Source organism: Mobula birostris, chromosome 9 (assembly GCF_030028105.1).
Source record: "Mobula birostris isolate sMobBir1 chromosome 9, sMobBir1.hap1, whole genome shotgun sequence".
Lineage (NCBI taxonomy): Eukaryota > Metazoa > Chordata > Chondrichthyes > Myliobatiformes > Myliobatidae > Mobula > Mobula birostris.
The window spans coordinates 109,102,735-109,127,184 of record NC_092378.1 but is presented as its reverse complement, the minus strand read 5'-3'; the positions used below and the strand labels follow the sequence as shown (position 1 = coordinate 109,127,184).

Below are 24,450 nucleotides of genomic sequence, written 5' to 3'. Positions count from 1 at the left end.
TAGCCCTGTATTTTTCTATCACATCGGTGCCAAAGAATTTCATAAATGACCCTAATGTGTCTGCCTTTAACACCACACCTAACAAAGTTTCCATACACCCACCACTTACTGAGTAAACAACTGACATCGCTCCCTATACTTTTTTCCAATCACCTTCAAGTTATGCCCCCTCATATTAGCCCTGGGAAAATGCACTCGATCTATGGCTCATCATCTTAGACACCTCTATTGAATCACCTCTCATCCTCCTTCACTTCAAAGAGAAAAGCCTTCGCTCATTCAAACTATCTTCATAAGACATACCAGTCAGTAAAAGGAAAGGTACATCACATCCGGAGTTTCTCCGGTTAGCGGACGATTTCCCTCCACACCTCTCTGACGTAGTGGGGAACCGCGTACGAGGCAAGTTACAGCAGTGGTTTGCCATTGCCTTCTCCTGGGTGAGTTTCCAAAGAGATCACCAGCTCGTAACCCAGCACGGATGGAAAGTATGCAGGGGAGCCGGCTGGGTTTGAACTTGGGACCTGTCATCCCAAAATCTGACGCGGATTGCAATTATCAGATAAACCAATGCCGTTCTAATCTGAAAACTCTCCACAAACTGTGGTTGATGCCTACAGCTCAATGCCCAGATTTTCCTTCCCCTCATTTGCACGTTGAAAATCTCCACCCTCGTTGCAAATCAACGACTGAGTCAGAAATATTCAAAGCAGAGACAGTTACTGCTTTCATGTTTGCTAAGGACAGCACTGCTTACAAATGGCCACAAAAAACAACCTGGACCTCTCCAGTAATTATTCCAGTAATACTTTTAGTCTTTTGTAAGACTGTCCTTATGTGCTTCTTTTATGAGATTAACAATACAAGTGCATTAATGGTTGTAAATTAGAGCGGAATTTGATGTCATATAAGGTAAAAAAAAAAGGATAGCAACTACAGGAAAGTAAAATCTGATTAAGGCAAAACAAATAAAAAAGCGACACGTAGGTGAAATACCATATTTAAAAAATAGATACTTTTAGAGTATCCAACATAAATCATTACCTGTAGGAACAAAACTTCAATTTATCCACACCTAATTGCATTACCATATCCATTTCATTGAAGACGTGATCAAATAAAGATTAGCCCTGAGCCACAATAGGAACAGTTTCTTATCATGGAAGATGTGATCCATTCTGGAGGGAAGACTTAGAAAGACCAGAACTGGAGGCACATTGATATCTTGGAGATGGTTAAAAGTTATACCATGATCAGAAGGAGTCATGGCTCCATACACAAGAATTTTAAATCAAGGCATTGTTAAATTAAGGAACTAATAGGTCGGGGAACATATGGCTGGTTAATTAAAATGGTTTGGTAACAGTTAGAATGTATGCAACTGAGATTTGGATATAAAATTTCGGGGAGCAGTGAAGTCAAGGAGACTGATCAGATGGGTATGAAACAAAGAAGGCGTGTGAGAGCATCAACAGAAAATGAGCCAAGGCGGTTTTTTGTTCACTCAATACATAGTTATAACCAGGCCAAAATATTTTGGACTAACCCTTTATGGATAAAACTATGAGCTTTGAAAGAATATTTTATAACCACCCTTAATAACTCAGTCATGTTTTCCTATCGGCAGCTGACAGGAAAATAGTTCAAAGGTCAAGTTTAATGTCAGAGAAATGTATACGATATACATCCGGAAATGCTTTTTTTTCGCAAATAGTTCAAAAGTCCCACTATCAAATAAGCAAAATCTGCATATATATTGAAAAGATGTCCGAAAACGTCCAGCAAGTCAAACAGTGTCTGCGAATCGACTAAGGACATCAACCTAATTAATTTACTTTTTCAATCTCCATATACAACTATCGCCTTGCTGAAAGCATTTTAATTCCATGATCATGTGATCTACCTAGCAACAAGCCAATTGTTCAAGCTCACTAACAATCGATGAGAAAATTACAGGATTGCATTAAAAAAGTCAAATAGGACACGCAGTTTAAAGTAAATCTACCGCCTATAAAAGCTTTATAGAGGACAATAAACAGAACATTCCCTGAAGTCTCAACAAACAACACATCGATTCACCCCCTCCACAACACTTGCGGCAGTGGAGGGAGGGTGACGGTACATGCAGGGAAATATAGTCGTAATCATACAAATCAAGATAACAAACGAGTTATTTCAACATTATGTGTCGGACAACAAACTAAGACCATAAACTACACCTCCCACAATGCATACGTGTGGCTACCACAACTTCCGGAAGGAAATGTTTGCGACGGTTTTTTATGACCGAACGGAAAATGGTCAATTGTTGCTGTTTTCCTCCCTCCTCATGAAATATGCATTAGGTTAAGGGCACCCGGTGATTAACCGCTGGTCCTTCTATTGCCTTTGGTATTGGGTCAGTGGTTTTACTGCCTGAAGATCACGGTTGGGTTGGCGACGGACTGGGAGCTTTGATCGGAACCATTCGCTGTACGCCAGGCTTCCAGGCCCTCGCAGCTGCCTGCTGGTATCGCATTCTTCAGCCGCGGGAGCAACATGGGTTCGATGTTGAGTAGGAGAATCGCAGGAGTTGAAGATATAGATATCCAGGCCAACTCGGCTTACAGATACCCGCCGAAGTCTGGTAAGAGAGAGTGAATAGACCAGGGCTGTGTTCGGCCCTGGGTTACAATCCTCCCCATACCTGGGGGAGGATACCAGGTTTCAAATGGGAATCTATCCCGAAGAGACAATAGATGTATTTCACGTAACCTGGTATACCTGACATCTACGTGTATATTGTCAATTTCCACACTGAACACTGTTCGTGATTGGATTGTCATCCAGCTCTACTTTGTTCTTTGTCGGGAAGGGCTTTGCTAAAGTGGTATTGAATCTGGTGTATCTGGCAATAAGATAATATTTCTGTGACATTCCCTTTTCAATACATTTAAACAGGTTCATTTCAAACAATGCACTTTATATAATTCTCTAACTTTTTTTTAAAAAAAGCACAGTTAATTATTCAAGTTGAATAATCTACTAGACTATTGACAAGTTGAGTTTGAAAGCAAATGCTATTTTGTAATTTTTAAGTGAATTCATTGACATTGCAGGAGGCAATTGTGTTTCAAGTACACTTTTTTGGCAAGTGAAAATCGAATAAATGCAGATGCTGGAAATTTGAAATACAGAAAATGTTAAGTTTTGTTTTCTATTTCGGTATTGAAAGGATGATTAAATAGACGTTTTAATTTTTTTGAAGGGGCAAGTGGTGTTAATTTTAAAGTTAATAATTAAGTACTTTGTATAAATCATTTTATAGTAACATATTGGGGAATTACTGTATATTCACCCATAGTGCATCACTTCGGTAAACGTTATGATGACTGCTGTAAGAGATTATATTTTGATGAAGCAAGGCAAAATTAAAGCAAAATAACTGAATTTACGAGCATTTGATGTTGATCTTTTTAGAAATCACCATAGTAGAGGAAACCATTAAGACAGTATGAAGTCTCTAGAAATTAATCCAGTCAATCTATTCCTCACTCTCCCATATTCCTGAAAGTTTGTTTTCATCAATCACAAAATAGTTATTTTCCAAATCTAAGATACTATCTGCTTCAGCCCATTGAAGTATTAATATATAGCTGACTCCTTCAGGTTTGACTAATCCAATTGGCTACAGTTGCTGAAAAACTTTGACATCCTGTTATTTGTCAAATCTTGTGTTACAAAGAGTAAAGACTGTTACGAAGAGATAGTATTGCTCTGGCACATCCTTTCTTCTGTTTGGTAACCTTATCAACTCCTGCCACCATCATTTCACACACTTTCCTCCTGAAGTACTCTAATTCCAATGACTTGGACATCATTTTTGTTTCTTTGTTAACAGCTGTACTATCAGTTGTTTCAGTCAGATGTGGTGACTGCGGAATGCTGTTGACTTTCAGCAACGAAGTGATGAGGTAAAAAGTCAGCAGTACGCATTGCATTTGATCTTTAAAAAGCGAGCCTATTTTGCTTAATTAATTTACTGTTCTCCCTTTGTGAGTCCCAGTGCTAAAGATGAGCGTTCTCATTTCTGAAGTTTATTTGACGCATTGAATAATCATGTCCAATTGAAGTTCAGTGGTATTCTCCCTTTGTATCTAGTTGGCTTTCTTGGTTGGGAGTAGTCTGTCAAGCTGATGATATACCCCCAGAAGAAAAGTATTTTTTTATGGGAATAATCCAAGGCATGATTTCCATGTTGCAAAAGCTAGTAGAAATGGATAATGGGTTGCTTAATGTGTTATTAAGTTGAAAAAATAGTAATTTAGAAAAAATGATGAACAGAGACCCTGCAATGTAAAAGATTCCACTGCATTTTTCAAAGGCTGTATAGAAATTGTTGCATTTCGCATTTATGCTTCTTGCTGTGTGCAATTTGTATTTACCCTGGAACAGCAGCTGCACAGAAGAGCCATTTCAATATCTCTACATTGCTTTAGGCCGCCCCTGTTTTGAGTAACGGTAAATAAATGGAAGAGTATCATTTTTGTGCAGATGAATAGAAGAATCAATATTGCTGTCTATTTGCAGGATATCTGCATTGTAGATTTGTGTATTCTCTACAAAATGATGTTAATGGGATTCAGATTTCATATTGTTTAGTTGAGTATTTATGCAGTAATGGGACTTGCAAACCTTTCTCAGAGTTGCACTTAAATCTGATTTGTTTGATTCTGTAAAGAAAGCAACAAATTATAATGGAGTATCCAAACATTTAGTGATGAAGAATTGTGTCTGGGTGTGGAAATCATCACCAAGAGCTAGTAGTCAGTGAGAAAAGGAATCAGTGAAACCATCATTTGGTTTTGTTCAGAACTGAAGAACAAAAATAAGGTTTGCACTATACAGACAAAATGCTGGAAGAACTCAGCAGTCCAGGCAGCATCTATGGAAAAGAGTAAGCAGTTGATGTTTGGCGCCAAGACCCTTCATCGGACTGGAAAGAAAGAGGAGAAGTTGGAGGGAGGGGAGGAAGAAGTACAAGGTGGTAGGTGATAGGTGAAACTGGGAGAAGGGAAGGGGTGAAGTAAAGAGCTGGAAAGTTGATTGGTGAAAGAGGTGAAGGGCTGGAGAAGGGTAATCTGATAGGAGAGGGCAGAGAACCATGGGAGAAAGGGAAAGAGGAGGGGCACTGGAGGGAGGTGATGCGCAGATAGGGAGATGAGGTGAGAGAGGGAATCAGGAATTGTTTGCACTTATGTTTTTGTTTGAAATGCGGCTGCTCGCCAGACACCACTCTTTTACTTCTGCCTTATGCTTGTAAGTTTTACTCCATCATCTATTGAAAAGCAAGAAAGTTAATAAATTTTGGAGTGCTCAGCAGGTCATTCTGCATCAGTGACCAGAGAAACATTAGAACTGAGAAGTTAGAAATAAAGTAAGTTGCAGGGAAGCTCTGGGTGGGGTGGAGAACGGGGAAAGTCAGGAAGGATGCAAGTGAGGAGAGACTGACAGCTGGCTGCTGGAGGATACTGAAAGATCACCTGTGATTAATAAGTTGTATGGAGGAGATTCAAATAAGGGGACACTAATGAAAATCTGAGGAGAGGGGAGAAAAAGATACTGGAACTGTGAGATACGAACTTGAGGCAAATCAGTGCAAATGCTGAACTTCTGAAGTGAAGATGGTGTACACTGGAAATATTCAACACTTCTAGTAATATTTGTGCACAGTGAAACATGGGTAACATTGCATGATATTGACTTTTCATCAAGACTGACTAACTTGAGTCAAATTTGCTATGCAAAGTTGTAGAATTCATATTAAGAACAAGGGGTTGTAGTGCACTCAGTTGGCAGAAGGGTGCTGGACCATGAACTTGTTCAAGGCTTCGCTGGAGCAGCATTGGCAGAGGTCAGAGTGGGAGAAGGATGGAGAGTTAAGATGGCAAGTTCAGAATGAATGGAAGCATTTCTGCAAAGTGGTCACAAGATTTTTGTTTGATTTTCAATTGCAGGGAAGATTGTATTATGAACAGCAAGATATAATGCATTCAGTTGGAAGAACTAGCATTATTGCTGTTTCATTATTGGAGTAGTATTTTGGTCTGTGGGTAAAAGGGGAGGTGTTACATCTCTTGAAGTTGTATGCCATGAACTGGAAAATGTGTGGCAGTACAGATTGGAAGAGTGAACAATGAACAAACTTTCAAAATGTGGTTATTGGAGATATTGGTGATGATTAGATGATGTAATTGGTGTGGTTGAAGAGGCACATAAAGAGAACCCTATCCTTGATGGGGAAAGGAGGATGAAAGATCGGAGAAGGGAAATAGAACTGACTTGCTTCTGGCTTCATCAGCTGTGGTGGAGTAGAAAAGAGGTTGAGAAAAAATATAGTCTAGGAAGTAGTCATGTGGGAGATGTTGACAGGACAGATCTGATGTAGCTGAGGAATCTGGCAAGATTAATGGAATTATTATAGTAAACAAGTAGGAAATGTAGCCAAAATAGTTGTGGGACTACTGGTTGCATAAAGAATTCTAAGCTATGTTGATAATACTTACTTACACCATGCTTCCTATAAGACTTCCATTTCATTCTCTGAGCTTCTGAGATCCATTGAACCACGTAACATTTTTTAAGTCATACATATTCAACATTCATTGATCTTTCAATATTACCAAATATTTTCTAGTTGCTGCCACCCTGAATTTTGTGGGATCTTTTTGTGCATAACTTCAGCACTGACTTTCCTATGCTTTAACTGATTAGAAGTATATTGAACGGAACATAAATGTTGCTATGTAAGAGCATGCCTGTTTTTTGATGTCTCATTGTGTCCTTGGAACAGCCTGAGCACAATGCAGTCATTTTTATTTTTTTTTAAAAGGTTTGCATATTATTGATTGATTGCTGTTGAGAAGGTGATCATGGGTACACTTTAAAGTGTATGTGATGCATAACTGTTTGGCAGAGGTGGCAAGATTTTGATCTAGGGACAAGGGAATATGTCTAAGTCAGGTTGGATTGTGACTTGAAGGAAACTTGGAAGAGAATGTATTTGTTGTTTTAATTGGGATTGCTGTGCTTGTACATAGTTCTGTCAGTGATGGAGATGGATTCTGATTAAACTGGTGGCTAGAGAACTAATAAAGTAGACTGTTCTGCTCTGGCTGAGAAATTTGAGGAACGTGAAGGCAAGGGAGAAGGTATACAAGAGGTTTGCTTGTGTGGTTTCAAGAATGAGGAATGTGTTACAAATTACGTCTGAAGAAGCTATCAAGATTTTCAGAACATGAAGCTAGGATTGTAATACATTGTGTGAAGATTATAAAATATTGAGCTTAAGAAACTGCTCAAATTGATAATTTAAAGTGATTAGCGAAGAACTAAAGACACACAAGAAATAATAATTTTGTGCAGCAAGCAATTAGCATCTGTAATACATCGTTTCTGAAGGATGATGGGAGCTAATTCAATTGTGGCTTTCAAAATGGAGCAGGATCAGTCCATGAAATAAAGAGATTAAGGGTAGAGGTTGGGAAGATGAAATCAACTTCTGCTGTAGTACCCCAATATGGTCTCCAAGACTGATTGATTGCTTTCTTGCACTATTACCACTCTGTGATTCTCTGGTTTTGATATTCTTCAGGTTTGCTGCATTTAGACTTGGTCAGGGAAGTGCAGCGTGTTTCCTCACATAATTTGGGTTTTGTAGATGCTGAGAGGTAAGCTGAATATCCTTAAAGTGTTTAGATATAGAAACATAGAAACACAGAAAATAGGTGCAGGAATAGGCCATTCGGCCCTTCGAGCCTGCACCGCCATTCAGTATGATCATGACTGATCATCCAACTCAGAACCCTGTACCAGCCTTCCCTCCATACCCCCGATCCCTTTAGCCACAAGGGCCTTATCTAACTCCCTCTTAAATATAGCCAATGAACTGGCCTCAACTGTTTCCTGTGGCAGAGAATTCCACAGATGTCTGCCCCTTGTTAATTAATCCTTTACTTTCTGAAGTTAGGGTCTAAAACCCACCTGGCTCAATATTTCAGAAAGTTTTCTGTTAAAAAATAGTTCTACGTCTGCCATAACACTGGTTCTGTTTTCTTCTGATGAATGTGCCATCCAGAATACTCTTTTACACTATAGGTTAGGGCAGGGGTTCCCAACCTTGGGTTCACAGACCTCTTGTGTGGTCCATGGCATAAAAAACGTTGGAAACCACTGGGTTAAAGATTAATGGGATCTGGTCAGGATGTTCAACTTTTTTCCAAGGTGGTTTAAAGAACATCTTTTAACTTTCTTCTTTGTCAATCTGGCAATCTTCCCCTGAAGTTGCTACCATATTTCAGGAAGCACGGGAAAGTTCTCGAGCTAATGAAGAAAAGATTTGTAAGAATGGTCTAATGATGGAAGCTTTATCTTTGGCACTCGATTAGATGAAGTTGAGTGTTCTGCTTGGAACAAAAAATGTCATGAAGAGATTTGATATATATCAAAACTCAGTGTATGAGGAGAATTGGGCCTTTTGAAAAAGACTCGGTTAGGCATTTGAGGGATTTTTTTCTTTGGTCTTTGGGGCAAAGGATTGAATAAAATTTCTCTATGGGAATTAATGGACGAAATTGTTCTGATCTGACTACAATAGATCTGAAGTTCTAACAAGGTTTTTTTTACAGCTTTGTGTGGTTTAGTGCCAAATCTTGTTTAAAAATCCACTTGTGAAGTGTCTTTGGACAGTTTTAATATCTTAAAAGTGCTACATAAATACATATTTTTGTGGCAATAGTGAAATGCCAGAGATAATCTGTGGTCCCAGCATGAAAAATAAGTTGTTACCATGTTGAATTTTCTTTGATAATGGCTTAGTTAAAGACAGCATATATCTTTAATACAATCCTTTATTTTGAACTAATTTGAATCTTATTTGACTGGCTGGCCACTTGCATTTACTGAGTGTTTGTCTTTAGCTGGTAGCTTTACACCTATGACTGGCTAAGTACAGCTCCAACACCATATACAAGTTTCCTGATAACACCACTGTCATGGGCTGTATCAAAGGTGGTGATGAATTGGCGTACAGGAGGGAGATTGAAAATTTGACTGACTGGTTTAATAAAAGCAACCTCTCACTCAATGTCGATAAGACCAGGAGAGGGGAATCAGGTTCATGAGCCAATAATCATCGGAGAATCAGAGGTCAGTAACTTTAAATGGCTGGGTGTCACTATCTCAGAGGACCTGTCCTGGACCCATCATATAAGTATAATTGCAAAGAAATCATGTCAGTGCCTCTACTTCCTCAGCAGTCTGCGGAGATTCGGCATGTCATCAAAAACCTTGGCAAGCTTCGATAGATGTAAAGTGGAAAGTGTGCCGACTGACTGCTTTATGGCCTGGTAAATGGAACACCAATTCCTTTGAGTGGAAAATCCTACAACGATAGTGGATTCGGCTCAGTATGTCACGGGTCAAACCCTCCCAACCATTGAACACATCAACGTGAAACGTTGCAGTAGAAGAGCAATGTATATCATCAAAGATCCTCACCACTTGGGCCATGCTCTTTTCTCACTGCTGCCATCAGATAGAAGGTACAAGTGCCTCAGGACTCACACCACAAGGTTCAAGAACAATTACTACCCCTCTTGAACAAAAGGGGATGACTACCATTCTATTTCTGGTGTTCCCACAAACTGGGGTCTCACTTTAATGCTCTTTTATCTTGTTATTTCTTGCTTGCTATTTATTGCTATTTACTTATATCTGCATTTGCATAGTTTGTTTTCCATTGATCCTGTTGCAGTTACTGTTCTATAGATTTGCCAGGTATGCACACACAAAAAGAATCTCAGGGTTGTATATGGTGACACGTATGTACTCTGTTTGGACACTGCTATAATGAAGACTGGACAGTATATTTCTGAATTTGAGGGGAATCTGTTTGTGGTGGTGTTCCCCACGCACTTGCCATGTTTTCCTTGCTTAGTAAAGATAAGTGGAAGATGAGTAATGGCAGTGTATTTTTAGATGGTATACAAGGGAACCACTGGTGTCTGTGTTTTAGGAAAGGAATCATTAGATCATAGATGAGGAACTAGACAAACAGGCCATCGGAAATAAATAATATATTTGCAATTCTTTGATATTTGCCTCGACTGAGGTTTAACCATTTATAAAAACCTAATATTTAGCTAACATTAGAAAGAATAAAGATTTGGGGATTATCTGTTGTGACTCTCAATGGAATGAGATGAAAATTGAAATAATTTGTACAGGTGACCATAAGACAAAGGAGCAGAAGTCGGCCATTTGGCTCATCGGGCCTGCTCCGCCATTTTATCATGAGCTGATCCATTCTCCCATTTAGTCCCACTCCCCCGCCTTCTCACCAAAACCTTTGATGCCCTGGCTATGAAAATACCTATCAATCTCTGCCTTAAATACATCCAATGACTTGGCCTCCACTGCTGCCCGTGGCAACAAATTCCATAGGTTCACCACCCTCTGACTAAAAAAATTTCTTTGCATTTCTGTTCTGAATGGGTGCCCTTCAATCCTTAAGTCATGCCCTCTCATACTAGACTCCTCCATCATGGGAAACAACTTTGCCACATCTACTCTGTCCATGCCTTTCAACATTCGAAATGTTTCTATAAGGTCTCCCCTCATTCTTCAAAACTCCAAGGAATACAGTCCAAGAGCGGACAAGCGTTCCTCATATGTTAACCCTCTCGTTCCCGGAATCATTCTAGTGAATCTTCTCTGTACCCTCTCCAACATCAGCACATCCTTTCTTAAATAAGGAGACCAAAACTGCCCACAGTAATCCAAGTGAGGTCTCACCAGCGCCTTATAGAGCCTCAACATCACATCCTTGCTCCTATACTCTATTCCTCTAGAAATGAATGCCAACATTGCATTCGCCTTCTTCACTACTGACTCAACCTGGAGGTTAACCTTAAGGGTATCCTGTACGAGAACTCCCAAGTCCCGTTGCATCTCAGAACTTTGAATTCTTTCCCCATTTAAATAATAGTCTGCCCGTTTATTACTTCTGTCAAAGCGCATAACCATACACTTTCCAACATTGTACTTCATTTGCCACTTCTCTGCCCATTCTTCCAATCTATCCAAGTCTCTCTGCAGACTGTCCGTTTCCTCAGCACTACCGGCCCCTCCACCTATCTTCGTATCGTCAGCAAACTTAGCCACAAAGCCATCTATTCCATAATCCAAATCGTTGATGTACAATGTAAAAAGAAGCGGCCCCAACACGGACCCCTGTGGAACACCACTGGTAACCGGCAGCCAACCAGAATAGGATCCCTTTATTCCCACTCTGTTTCCTGCCAATCAGCCAACGCTCTATCCATGTATGTAACTTTCCCATAATTCCATGGGCTCTTATCTTGTTAAGTAGCCTCATGTGTGGCACCTTGTCAAAGGCCTTCTGAAAATCCAAATATACAACATCCACTACATCTCCCTTGTCTAGCCCACTTGTAATTTCCTCAAAAAATTGTAATAGGTTTGTCAGGCAGGATTTTCCTTTAAGGAATCCATGCTGAGTTCTGCCTATCTTGTCATATGCCTCCAGGTACTCTGTAACCTCATCCTTGACAATCAACTCCAACAACTTCCCAACCACCGATGTCAAGCTAACAGGTCTATAATTTCCTTTTTGCTTCCTTGCCCCCTTGAATAGCGGAGTGACATTTGCAATGTTCCAGTCCTCCGGAACCATGCCAGAATCTATCGACTTTTGAAAGATCATCGCTAATGCCTCCGCAATCTCCACAGCTACTTCCTTCAGAACACGTGGGTGCATTCCATCTGGTCCGGGAGATTTATCTATCTTTAGACTATTCAGCTTCCTGAGTACTTTCTCTGTCGTAATTGTGACAACGTACACTTCCGGTATACTGCTGTTGTCTTCCTCAGTGAAGACTGATGCAAAATACTCGTTCAGTTCCTCTGCCATCTCCTTATCTCCCATTACAATTTCTCCAGCATCATTTTCTATTTGTCCTATATCTACTCTCACCTGTCTTTTACTCTTTATATACTTGAAAAAGCTTTTAGTATCCTCTTTGATATTATTTGCTAACTTCCTTTCATAGTTAATCTTTTCCCTCTTAATGACGTTCTTAGTTTCCTTTTGTAAGGTTTTAAAAACTTCCCAATCCTCTCTCTTCTCACTAATTTTTGCTTCCTTGTATGCCCTCTCCTTTGCTTTAACTTTGGCTTTGACTTCTCTTGTCAACCACGGTTGCATCCTTTTTCCATTTGACAATTTCTTCTTTTTTGGAATATATCTGTCTTGCACCTTCCTCACTTCTCGCATAAACTCCAGCCACTGCTGCTCCGCTGTCTTTCCCGCCAGTGTCCCTTTCCAGTCAACTTTGGCGAGTTCCTCTCTCATGCCACTGTAATTTCCTTTACTCCACTGAAATACCAACAAATTTCGGCTTCTCTTTTTCAAATTTCACAGTGAACTCAATCATGTTATGATCACTGCCTCCTAAGGGTTCCTTCACCTAAATCTCTGTAATCACCCCTGGTTCATTACACAATAGCCAATCCCCTAGTGGGCTCAACAACAAGCTGTCTAAAAAGCCATCTCGCAGACATTCTACAAATTCTCTCTCTTGAGATCCAGTGCCGATCTGATTTTCCCAATCCACCCGCATGTTAAAATCCCCCACAATTATCGTAACACTGCCCTTCTGACAAGCCTTTCCTATTTCTGGTTGTAATTTGTAGTCCACATCCCTGCAGCTGTTTGGAGGCCTATAAATAACTGCCATCAGGGTCCTTTTACCCCTGCTATTTCTTAGCTCAACCCATAAAGATTCTGCACCTTCCGATCCTATATCACCTCTTTCTAATGATTTAATATCAGTTCTTACCAATAAAGCCACACCTCCCCCTCTGCCTACCTTCCTATCCTTTTGATACACCGTGTATCCTTGGACGTTCAGCTCCCAGAGACATGCATCCTTTAGCCACGTCTCAGTGATGGCCACTTTCGTGATCTCCCGCTTTTTGAACGTTCGATTTACGAAACCTCACTGTTACGAAAGACCTACATTAGTTACCTGTTTTCACTAACAGAAGGTGTTTTCACTGTTATGAAAAAAGGCAGCACACGCCCTGAGCAGCCGCTCCTACCCCAGATCCGGAACTGCATTCTCGCTGGCATTGCTTAAACATGTGCCTGTGAGCAGCTGTTTGCAAGATGAGCTCTAAGGTATCGGAAAAGTCTAAAAGAGCTCGTAAGGGCGTTACACTTAGCGTAAAACTAGACATAATTAAGCGTTTTGATTGTGGTGAACGAAGTAAGGACAAAGTGAGTTTGGCTTGTAGAAGTTGACGAAGATGATGTTGAAGAGGATTTGGCATCCCATGACCAAGAACTGATAGATGAAGAGCTGATGCAATTGGAAGAGGAAAGGATAACATTCGAAACCGAATGCAGTAGCGAATGGATCGAAAGTGAAGTCGTCCAGGAACTGAACGTGAAGCAACCGCGTGAGATTTTCGCTGCAATGATAAAGTACGACTTTAATTTTGAAAGGATATGTCGGTTTAGGGCATATTTGCAGGGTGGTTTGAGTGCTTACAAAGAACTGTATGATAGAAAAGTGTGCGAGGCTAAGCAGTCAAGCAAGCCTTCCACATCATCCACAGCAGATGACAAACCTCGACCTTCGATATCGAGGCAGGCAGACATCAAAGAAGATGACCTGCCTGCCCTGATGGAAACAAACCACCCCAACCCCCGGGCCGTGGAGAATGCAGCTGTAGCCGGGATGCACCCAGCACATCTTTAAGAAAAAAAGCTGAAATAAGCAAGCTAATTAATTAGATGCAGCCCGGCACGTAAATGTCGGCCCAGATCAGAGGCGATTGCAGATTGCATTGCCTCTGATCTGGGCAGACATTTACGTGCCGGGCGGCACCTAATTAATTAGCATGTTTATTTCGGCTTTTTTCTTAAAGATGTGCTGCGTACATTCCGGCCACCGCTGTACCCCTGCATGCTTCGTGGATCGGTATCGGTCAGCGGCCTGGAGGGTGGTGGCCACTGCACCACCCCAACCTCTGACGACTCAGCCTAACATACCATCATCATTTTGCTCGGCGCTGTCTTCCGGATTCCAGTAAGTGATACTACACTGTACATACATTATTTCCACTTCATATAGGCTGTGTACTTTTATGCATTATTTGGTATGATTTGGCAGCTTCATAGCTTAAAGGTTACTGGAGAGAGTGTTTCTGCTTAGAGCACTTGTGTGAGATTTTCGCTGCAGAGAACAGTGCGGCAATAATTGTAGAGAAGTATTTCTATTTTATATACGCTGTGTATTTATCATATAATTCCTGCTTTTACTATATGTTACTGTTATTTCAGGTTTTATGTGTTATTTGGCATGATTTGGTAGGTTATTTTTGGGTCTGCGAACGTGCACAAATTTTCCCCATATAAATAAATGGTAATTGCTTCTTCGCTTTACGACATTCCGGCTTACGAACCGTTTCATAGGAACGCTCTACCTTCGGATGGCGGAAGAAACCTGTACAATCATTTTCTAGTGTAATGATGTCTTCATGGTTCTTCAATCTTAATATAAATGTGTACACTGAAGTTTTCTCTTTCTCACTTCATGTAGAATGGGTAGAATTACCCAGCTCTATTAAAAGGTTACATAGAATGAGTTCAAAGCTGGTCTTTGCTGAATTATTAGTCTATATTCCATGAAAGCTCCTAATAGCCCTGCCATTAAATAGAGTCATTCTTATCCGAAGAGAGCATGTTGGTTATTTCCTCTGACAAATCTTTGTACTGGAGCTTTAATGACTTAGAATGAGCACCTCATTGGAATTTTTCAGATTTTAATTGCTGAGGTTTTTAAAGGTCAAAATATGCTCACTTAATCAATGCTTTGTGACTTGATATAAAACTATCAAGAATGACTGGAGAGTCACCATGTCTGACTCAGAGATCCACACCATCTGGGGTTGTGCTGCTTCCATTGGGCAGGAGAAGCCTGAACATGCATACAGAACAGCTACTACTTCCCTTCAACCAATCAGCTCTTGAATGGCAATAGATTTTTAAAATTTTGGTTATGTTTTGTGTGAAAACATTGTGTATAATTAGATTAATTTGTTTTTCTTGTGAATGTTGCTTATATGGTGTGTGTGTGTGTGAGATATGCTGTAAGTAAGTTTTTCAATGCACCTATTCATACATGTACGAAGTACATATTTGTCACTATATATAACCCTGAGATTCATTTTCTTATGGGCATACATAGTAAATCCATAATATAATCAATGAAAAACTTGGGTGTTCAACCAGTGGCGAAAGTTAACAAATTGTGCAAATACAAAAATAAGTAAATAATAATAAACAATAAATATAGAGTGCATGAGGTGAAGAGCCCTTGAAAGTGGGTCCATAGGTTGTGGGAACGTTTCAATGATGGGTCAAGTGAATTGAGTGAAGTTATCTCCTCTGATTCAAGAGCCACGTTGAGGGGTAATAACTGCTTGAACCTAGTGATGTGAATCCTGAGGCCCCTGTACAATCTTTCCAATGGCAGCAGTGAGAAGAGAGCATGTCCTCGGTGGTGGAAATCCTTGATGATGGAGGCTGCTTTCCTGTGACAGCGCTTTGTGTAGATGGGCTGAGTGGTGGGAGGGCTTTACCTGTGAGGGACAGGGCTGTATCCACTACTTTTTGTAGGGTTTTCCATTCAAGGGTACTGGTGTTTCCATACCATGCAGTGATATAGCCAGTCACTTTTTATCTGTCAATGTTTGTCAAAGTTTTAGTTGTCTTTGCAAGCTCCTCAGGAGGTAGAGATGCCTTCTTTGTAATTGCCCATACGTGCGGGGCCCAGGACATGTCCTACAAAATAATAACACTGAGGAATTTAAAGTTGCTCACCCTTTCACCCTCTCCACCTCTGATCCTCCAATAAGAACTGGTTCATGGACCTCTGATTTCCTCCTCCTGAAGTCAATAGTCAGCAACTTGGTCTTGCTGACATTATGTAAGAGGTAGTTGTTATGGTACCACTCAGCCACATTTTCAATCTCTCTCCTTTTCTACTGAATCATCACCACCTTTGATTTGACCTGTTACAGTGGGGTCATCAGTAAAATGGAATATGGCATTGGAGCTGTGTCTAGCCACACAATCATAAGTGTAAAGTGAGTAGAGCAGGGACTAAGCACACAGCCTTTTCATGCACCTGTGCTGATGAAGATTGTGGAGGAGATGTTGTTACCAGTCTGAATTGACTGGGGTCTGCAAGAGAGGAAATTGAGGATCCAATTGCACAAGGATGGATTGTGGCCAAGGTTTTGAAGCTTATTGATTAGTTTTGAGGAGATGGTGGTATTGAATGCTGAGCTACATTTGATAAGGAAAATCCTCATCTATGCAACACGCACAAATGCTGGACAATCTCAACAGCTCAGCCAGCATCTATGGAAAAGAGTAAACAGTCGACATTTCGGGCCTCATCAGGACTGGAGAAAAGAGTTGAGAAGTCAGAGTAAGAAGGTGGGCGAGGGGAAGAAGAAATACAAAGTAGTAGGTGGTGGATACTAATGAGACAGTACTCCAACGTGCCCATACAAAAAGATCTTTAATGAGAACATTAAATGAGAGGAAACTTAAATTCCTGGGCCATGTCATCAGAAAGGGAGAAATAGAATGCCTTACATTACAAGGCCTTATGCCTGGGAAACGCGGAGTTGCCACCATTTCAATTCCACTTCCCACCCCCATTCTGAGATGTCAGTTCATGGCCTCCTGTACTGCCACAATGTAGCCACTCTCAGTTTGGAGGAGCAACACCTTGTATTCCGTCTGGGTAGCCTCCAAACTGATGGCATGAACTTTGATTTCTCGAACTTCTAGTAATGCCCCCTGTTCCCCATTCTCGTTTCCCTCTCCTTCTCTCACCTCATCTCCTCATTCTGGCCCATCATCTCTCTCTGGTGCTCGTTCCCCTTCCCTTTCTTCCATGGTATTCTGTCCCCTCCTATTGGATTCCTCCTTCTACAGTCCTGTATCTGTTTCACAAATTGATATTCCAGCTCTTTCCTTCACCCCTCCCTCTTTCCTGATTTGACCTATCACCTACTACCTTGTATTTCTTCCTCCTCCCCCCCCCCCTGCCTTCTTTCTCTGACTTCTCATCTTTTTTCTCCAGTTCTGATGAAAGGCCTTGGCCCAAAACATCATCTGTTTATTCTTTTCCATAGATGCTGCCTGGCCTGCTGAGTTCCTTCAGCACTTTGTGTGTGTGTGTCTGTGTGTGTGTGTGTGTGTGTGTGTGTGTGTGTGTGTGTGTGTGTGTTGCTTGGATTTGCAGCATCTGCAGATTTTTCTCTTGTTCCTGATGTATGCATTGTTGCTGTCCAGGTGTTCCAGGGTTGAGTGAAGAGCCAATGAGATGGCAACTGCTGTGGACCTATCACTCCAGTGGCCAAACTAGAGTGGATCCAAGTCAATTCACAGGCAGGAGTTGATATGTTTCATCACCAACCTCTAAAACATTTCATCTCTGTGGATGTAAGTGGCCAAAGCGAGAGGTTAAATAAAGGTCTCAGTAAACACTCCAGTCAATTGGTCAGCACTGGTCTTTAGTACTTTGGAAGGTACCCTGGCTGGGCTGTGTTGTTGCATGAATGAAATCGCTGGAGAAAATTACTGGTAGATACAAAGCAGTTTCTTTATTTGACAAAACAAGGCGCAGCAGGCATCATATGGAGATGCTTTTGGTGGAAAGGTCTGCTGGCTCAATGTGGGGCTCGATATTTATGTGCTGAACACAAAAGACAATTCCATATTTACAAAGTATATACAATGCTTTCTTTTGAAACTGCACACAAACTTCACACCTTCTGATTCGCATCCATCCCACAGGCGTCAGCATCGTCTGTGGACTGGGATTCACAGTTTTTAGGAATGCATTGTTCCACATTAAATCCACAATACATTTTCAAGGAACAAAAGGCAGCTAGCCAAAGCCATTTGCTAAATGTAAATGGCCTAAACCCAAAAATCACTCTAACAGGCTGTATGCTTTTCATGGGTCCACCATGTAGGGACGTACTTGTATCTAACTATTTTAATAAAGTATCTGACAACCATAGTGTATTCATTCAGATTCACAGATGACTTCTTGAACACTGCCTAGTCCACTGACTCAAAGCAATCCTGTAGTCAGTCCTTTGCCTCCCACAACCACCCCTTTGTTGTCCTAATCTCTGGAGTTTTGATCTTCAGCCTCTGCCTGTATGCAGGTAGGAGAAGGACAGCCAAGTGACCAGATTTATTGAAATGCGGCCTAGGCATGGAATGGTAGGCATTCCTCATCTTAGTATAACAGTGGTCTAGTGTGCTGGGACCTCTGGTGCTGTAGGTTATATGCTGATGGTAATTGGACAGGGTTTTCTTCAAACTAGCCTGGGTGAAGTCCCCGAATATGATTCGGAATGCGTCTAGACTGACTTTTTCTTGTTTGGAGACTGCATCATACAGTATCTCAAGTGCTTGATTATAGACTACTGCTGGTGGTATGTAAACTACAGTCAGAATTATGGAGGAGAACTCCCTGAACAAGTAGAATGGACGGTATTTGACTGGAACACGAGTTTGACAAAACCGCCACATCAGATCACCATTGAGTGTTTATCGTGAAACACACACCTCCACCTTTTGCTTTTTCTGAATCAGCAGCTCGGTCTATCCTGTGAATCGAGAAGCCTTTGGGTCTGATTGCCATACCTGGTGTGCTGGGACTAAGCCACGTCTCGTTTAAACATAGAACACAAAAATCTTTCATTGCGGCCTCTGCCATTGATCTTGCCGGCTCCAACACCCCAGGGCATATTCAAAACCCGGACTCCAGCAACAGTCACGGACACCTTCAAAGTGATTGCGCAACCACCAACCGCGACTCCAGCCTTGAACTCCAGGCTGGGTCTTTACGTGCTGCTATTGTGACTCCCGTCTCCCCTTTCCCCACCAATACTCTGCAATCCTGTCTCTTTCAGATCCCATCGTCAGCTCCTGGGTCCTCAGAGGCTCCATCTTCCTCTCACCCCAACCCTCACCTCTCCATTGACACCCCCAGCCTCCCCCCTCCCCCCTCTGATCCCAGTTCTCATCCGTGCCGGGTCTTTACCATCCCCTCCGACCTTCAACTGTCGGAGGCAGAACACTGTGTCCTCAGTAAGGGCCTCACCTTTGTCCCCCTTCGCCCACACCTCAGTGAGTTCCGTGTTCGCCATGATGTGGAACTCTTCTTTTGCCGTATTCCGTCTCCGAGCCTACTTCTTCGGCAAGGACTCTTCCACCCCCACCGATGACCCCTTCTCCCGTCTTCAACCCTCCTCTTCTTCATGGACACCCCGCTCTGGTCTTCTGCCTACTCTGGATCTCTTTATCGCTAACTGCCGACGGGACATCAACCGTCTCGACTTCACCGCACCTTGTTCCCATTCCAACCTCACTCCTTTGGAGCGCTCTGCTCTCCACTTCCTCCACACTAATCCTAACCTTATTATTAAACCCGCTGATAAGGGGGGTGCTGTTGTAGTCTGACGTACTGACCTCTACCTTGCCGAGGCACAGCGACAACTCGCGGATACCTCCTCTTATTTACCCCTCGATTGAGACCCCACTAAGGAGCACCAGGCCATTGTCTCCCACACCATCACCGACTTTATCTGCTCAGGGGATCTCCCATCCACTGCTACCAACCTTATAGTTCCCACACCTCGCACTTCCTGTTTCTACCTCCTACCCAAGATTCACAAACCTGCCTGTCCTGGCAGACCTATTGTCTCAGCTTGCTCCTGCCCCACTGAACTCATTTCTGCATACCTCGACATGGTTTTATCCCCCCTTGTTCAATCCCTTCCTACCTATGTTCGTGACACTTCTCACACTCTTAAACTTTTTGATGATTTTAAGTTCCCTGGCCCCCACCGCTTTATTTTCACCATGGATGTCCAGTCCCTATATACTTCCATCCCCCATCAGGAAGGTCTCAAAGCTCTCCACTTCTTTTTGGATTCCAGACCTAATCAGTTCCCCTCTACCACCACTCTGCTCCGTCTAGTGGAATTAGTCCTTATTCTTAATAATTTCTCCTTTGGCTCCTCCCACTTCCTCCAAACTAAAGGTGTAGCTATGGGCACCCATATGGGTCCCAGCTATGCCTGCCTTTTTGTTGGCTTTGTGGAACAATCTATGTTCCAAACCTATTCTGGTATCTGTCCCCCACTTTTCCTTCGCTACATCGACGACTGCATTGGCGCTGCTTCCTGCACGCATGCTGAGCTCGTTGACTTTATTAACTTTGCCTCCTACTTTCACCCTGCCCTCAAGTTTACCTGGTCCATTTCCGACACCTCCCTCCCCTTTCTAGATCTTTCTGTCTCTGTCTCTGGAGACAGCTTATCCACTGATGTCTACTATAAGCCTACTGACTCTCACAGCTATTTGGACTATTCCTCTTTTCACCCTGTCTCTTGCAAAAATGCCATCCCCTTCTCGCAATTCCTCTGTCTCCGCCGCATCTGCTCTCAGGATGAGGCTTTTCATTCCAGGACGAGGGAGATGTCCTCCTTTTTTAAAGAAAGGGGCTTCCCTTCCTCCACTATCAACTCTGCTCTAGGGTTCCCCTGGTCCTCACCTACCACCCCACCAGCCTCCGGGTCCAACATATTATTCTCCGTAACTTCCGCCACCTCCAACGGGATCCCACCACTAAGCACATCTTTCCCTCCCCCCCCGCCCGCTTTCCGCAGGGATCACTCCCTACGTGACTCCCTTGTCCATTCGTTCCCCCCCCCCATCCCTCCCGACTGATGTCCCTCCTGGCACTTATCCTTGTAAGCGGAACAAGTGCTATACATGCCCTTACGCTTCCTCCCTTACCACCATTCAGGGCCCCAGACAGTCCTTCCAGGTGAGGCAACACTTCACCTGTGAGTCAACTGGGGTGATATACTGCGTCTGGTGCTCCCGATGTGGCCTTCTATATATTGGTGAGACCTGACGCAGACTGAGAGACCGCTTTGCTGAACACCTACACTCTGTTCGCCAGAGAAAGCAGGACCTCCCAGTGGCTGCACATTTTAATTCCACATCCCATTCCCATTCTGACATGTCTGTCCATGGCCTCCTCTACCGTAAAGATGAAGCCACACTCAGGTTGGAGGAACAACACCTTATATTCCGTCTGGGTAGCCTCCAACGTGATGGCATGAACATCAACTTCTCTAACTTCCGCTAATGCCCCACCTCCCCCTCGTACCCCATCCGTTATTTATTTTTATACACACATTCTTTCTCTCACTTTCTTTTTTCTCCCTCTGTCCCTCTGACTATACCCCTTGCCCATCCTCTGGGTTTCCACCTCCCCCCACTGTCTTTCTCCCCGGACCTCCTGTCCCATGATCCTCTCATATCCCCTTTGCCAATCACCTGTCCAGCTCTTGGCTCCATCCCTCCCCCTCCTGTCTTCTCTTATCATTTTGGATCTCCCCCTCCCCCTCCCACTTTCAAATCTCTTACTAACTCTTCCTTCAGTTAGTCCTGACGAAGGGTCTCGGCCTGAAACGTTGACTGTACCTCTTCCTAGAGATGCTGCCTGGCCTCCTGCGTTCACCAGCAACTTTGATGTGTGTTGCAATCTTTCATTTCCCTCTGATACAGCAATCTTGACCTTAGGTCCTCAATTTGGTTTTCTAGCAACTGCACATTTGCTGTCAAGGTGCTGGGTAGAAGGGGTCTCATTGCTCTGTGTTTCAGCCTGGCTTGGAATCTTCTCTCCCCCATCCCCAACCTCACTTTCAGCTCTGACAATAAGTTTGCTGAGTCCTTCATGAGGTCATGAAATCTGTAGATCTATAAGTCGATTTAAAAGTACATTGCTTAAAGGGAAATTATATGTTGCAGATTGTAGTGAGAGTAATTCAAAAGAGATAAGTTTAGAAGTATTGTACGTTCCCTGCAGAATGATGCCATGGTTCACTGGCACCATTTTGCTCTCACACTGTATTTGTGCATATGACAATTAACTAGACTTTGACTTTAACTTTCTTGTATGAGGAAGACGATGGGTGTTTTTCTTAGCAAGTGCCTCTGGATAGCAATCCAAAATGAGAATTTCAAAATATTTATTCATTTAAGCTTGCGGAGTCTACTCATTGCATCTCCATTTCAATCTTTGCTTGTTGCAGGCTAAAGATTAGCACTACATGAGGCAGCGTGGTATTAATTTGTGCATCACAAGGGAACTTTAAATTTTCATGTTTGAATTTACAGTTTTCTGCTTAATTTTAATCTGTAGATTAGAAAGACAACATGGTTTGTGTTTTGCTGGGAATGGTATGACTGATCCATTGTTATTAAAAGTTGCAATAAATTGTCGGAATATGCAGCTATTAATCCACTGTAATGATATTCCATAATAAACTGAGGAGCTACTGATAGGAAAGCATGAAATGCATTTTCCTGAATGCTAAGTAGTTTATGCTTTCCTGGAATATGTGTTTAACTGACGAATTAACAGAAAATTGACTTGTAGGACTTTTTGTCACTTGTAATTCTGATTCTCCATGCCATAATGAATAAAATCTTGACACCTAATTTTTTTTGCGATGATACATAATAGCAATAATTTGTAATTTGTGCCTTTTTAACAAAAAATATGTTCCATTGCACTAAAGAATTTTTAATCACACATCAAGGTCTGTCCAAAGGTGATATAATAAGGAAACATGAGAAAATCTGCAGATGCTGGAAATTCAAGCAACACATATCAAAGTTGCTGGTGAACGCAGCAGGCCAGGCAGCATCTCTAGGAAGAGGTACAGTCGACGTTTTGGGCCTGACGAAGGGTCTCGGCCCGAAACGTCGACTGTACCTCTAGAGATGCTGCCTGGCCTGCTGCGTTCACCGGCAACTTTGATGTGATATAATAAGGTTGGATTATCAGTAGTTTAGTCAACAAGATGGATTTGATGAAAGGTGTGAAAAGCTTAGTGGAGTTTTGTGACACTATCTCTTGGATCATACAAAAGGGGGCCATTGAGCACAATAACCCCTCTGAAGGTACAAAGGGCAGGCTTGCTGCACAAAATGTGGTGTAGCATGACGTTTGTACTGCATAGGCTGCAGTGCAAGGGAACAACGAGGGTTTGATAAAACATGGGATATGGATTTCTGATTTGATGCACGCAGATTCAGACCTTGTTGATCAGTGTGTTGTCAGAAATTACAGATCAAAGGATGTTGGTGTAGGACAGGATAAGCATGCTGACATTTTGTTTCACTTTCCTCCCCCAAGGCTGTGCCACAACAATGTGACCAAAGGTTAGCGTCAGGAAGAAGAGCCAATCAAGAGAGTTTTGAATAATTATCTAGAGGTAACAGATAGATGTGGGTTTCAACTGCAGGCGAACCGTTTTGGAGGTTAAGTGAGGTGTATAAGAGATGGTGAGGAATTGGATTTGGAAATTAACCTGATCAGGGCTAGAAGGGGATAAGATTGCTCTTGAAGTATAGAGTTTGCAGTGGTAACTGAATGATATTCCTAATATTGAGAAGAAAGAATACGTGATTTGTGTAAGACTATTTATTGGAAGAATAGTTGGACAGCATTGAGGCAGGCAGTTGTTGAGAAATGGAGGTTGATTTGGGTGTTGATATTTTTAAGTGAATCTTACTCTATATCTGCAGACAGTGGCATTAGGGAGAGCTATGACTCGGTGAAAAAAAAGAAGGGTCTGAGGATAAGTTGTGGAACAGTCTTGGGGCAGGAAGGTAAACAAATAAGACTTAACTGACAATTGATTAACAGATTTGAATTGATCAAATGCAGTCAAAATGAGTGTGAGAACTAGAGTGATATAAATGTTTGATGTGATTATTTATCAAAGGCTGCAAAGAATAAGAATTGATATACCATGGTATCTATTCATCATATAGTTCTTCTGGTAATATCAAAATGGCTAGAGGCAAAGGAAAGGTAGACGTATAAATAGGCAGACACATTCAAATCCATCAATCTCAAGATATTGTGTGTAATATATCAACCCTCCCCTTACATTAACTTGGTCTATTTCTGACACCTTTTTTCCCTTTCTCGATCTCTCTTTTTCCATCACTGGAAACAACTGTTCACTGATACCGTTTATAAACCCACTGATTCCAATGGCTATCTTGATTATACCTCTTCCCACCCTGTCTCCTGTAGAAGTGCCATTCCCTTTTCTCATTTTCTTTGTTTCTGCCACATCTGTTCCCAGGATGAGGTATTCCTTTCCAGGACATCAGAGATACTCTCCTTCAAAGAATGGGAATTCTCTCCTCTACTATTGATGCTGCCCTCATCTGCATCTCCTCCATTTCCCAAA

General features: G+C 42.0%; 1 protein-coding gene across 5 annotated transcripts in view; it reads left to right on the top strand.

Annotated features, from left to right (window-relative positions):
• The first annotated feature begins 2,251 nt into the window (after positions 1-2,251).
• Positions 2,252-24,450, top strand: part of LOC140202951 (E3 ubiquitin-protein ligase MGRN1-like) — a 187,120-nt gene continuing 164,921 nt past the window's right edge. For all 5 annotated transcript variants that reach the window (XM_072268582.1, XM_072268586.1, XM_072268585.1 and 2 more), the window contains exon 1: positions 2,252-2,626. In XM_072268582.1, coding sequence (XP_072124683.1) covers positions 2,539-2,626 — 88 coding nt within the window. In that variant the 5' untranslated portion in view covers positions 2,252-2,538. The remainder of the gene's footprint in view (positions 2,627-24,450) is intronic.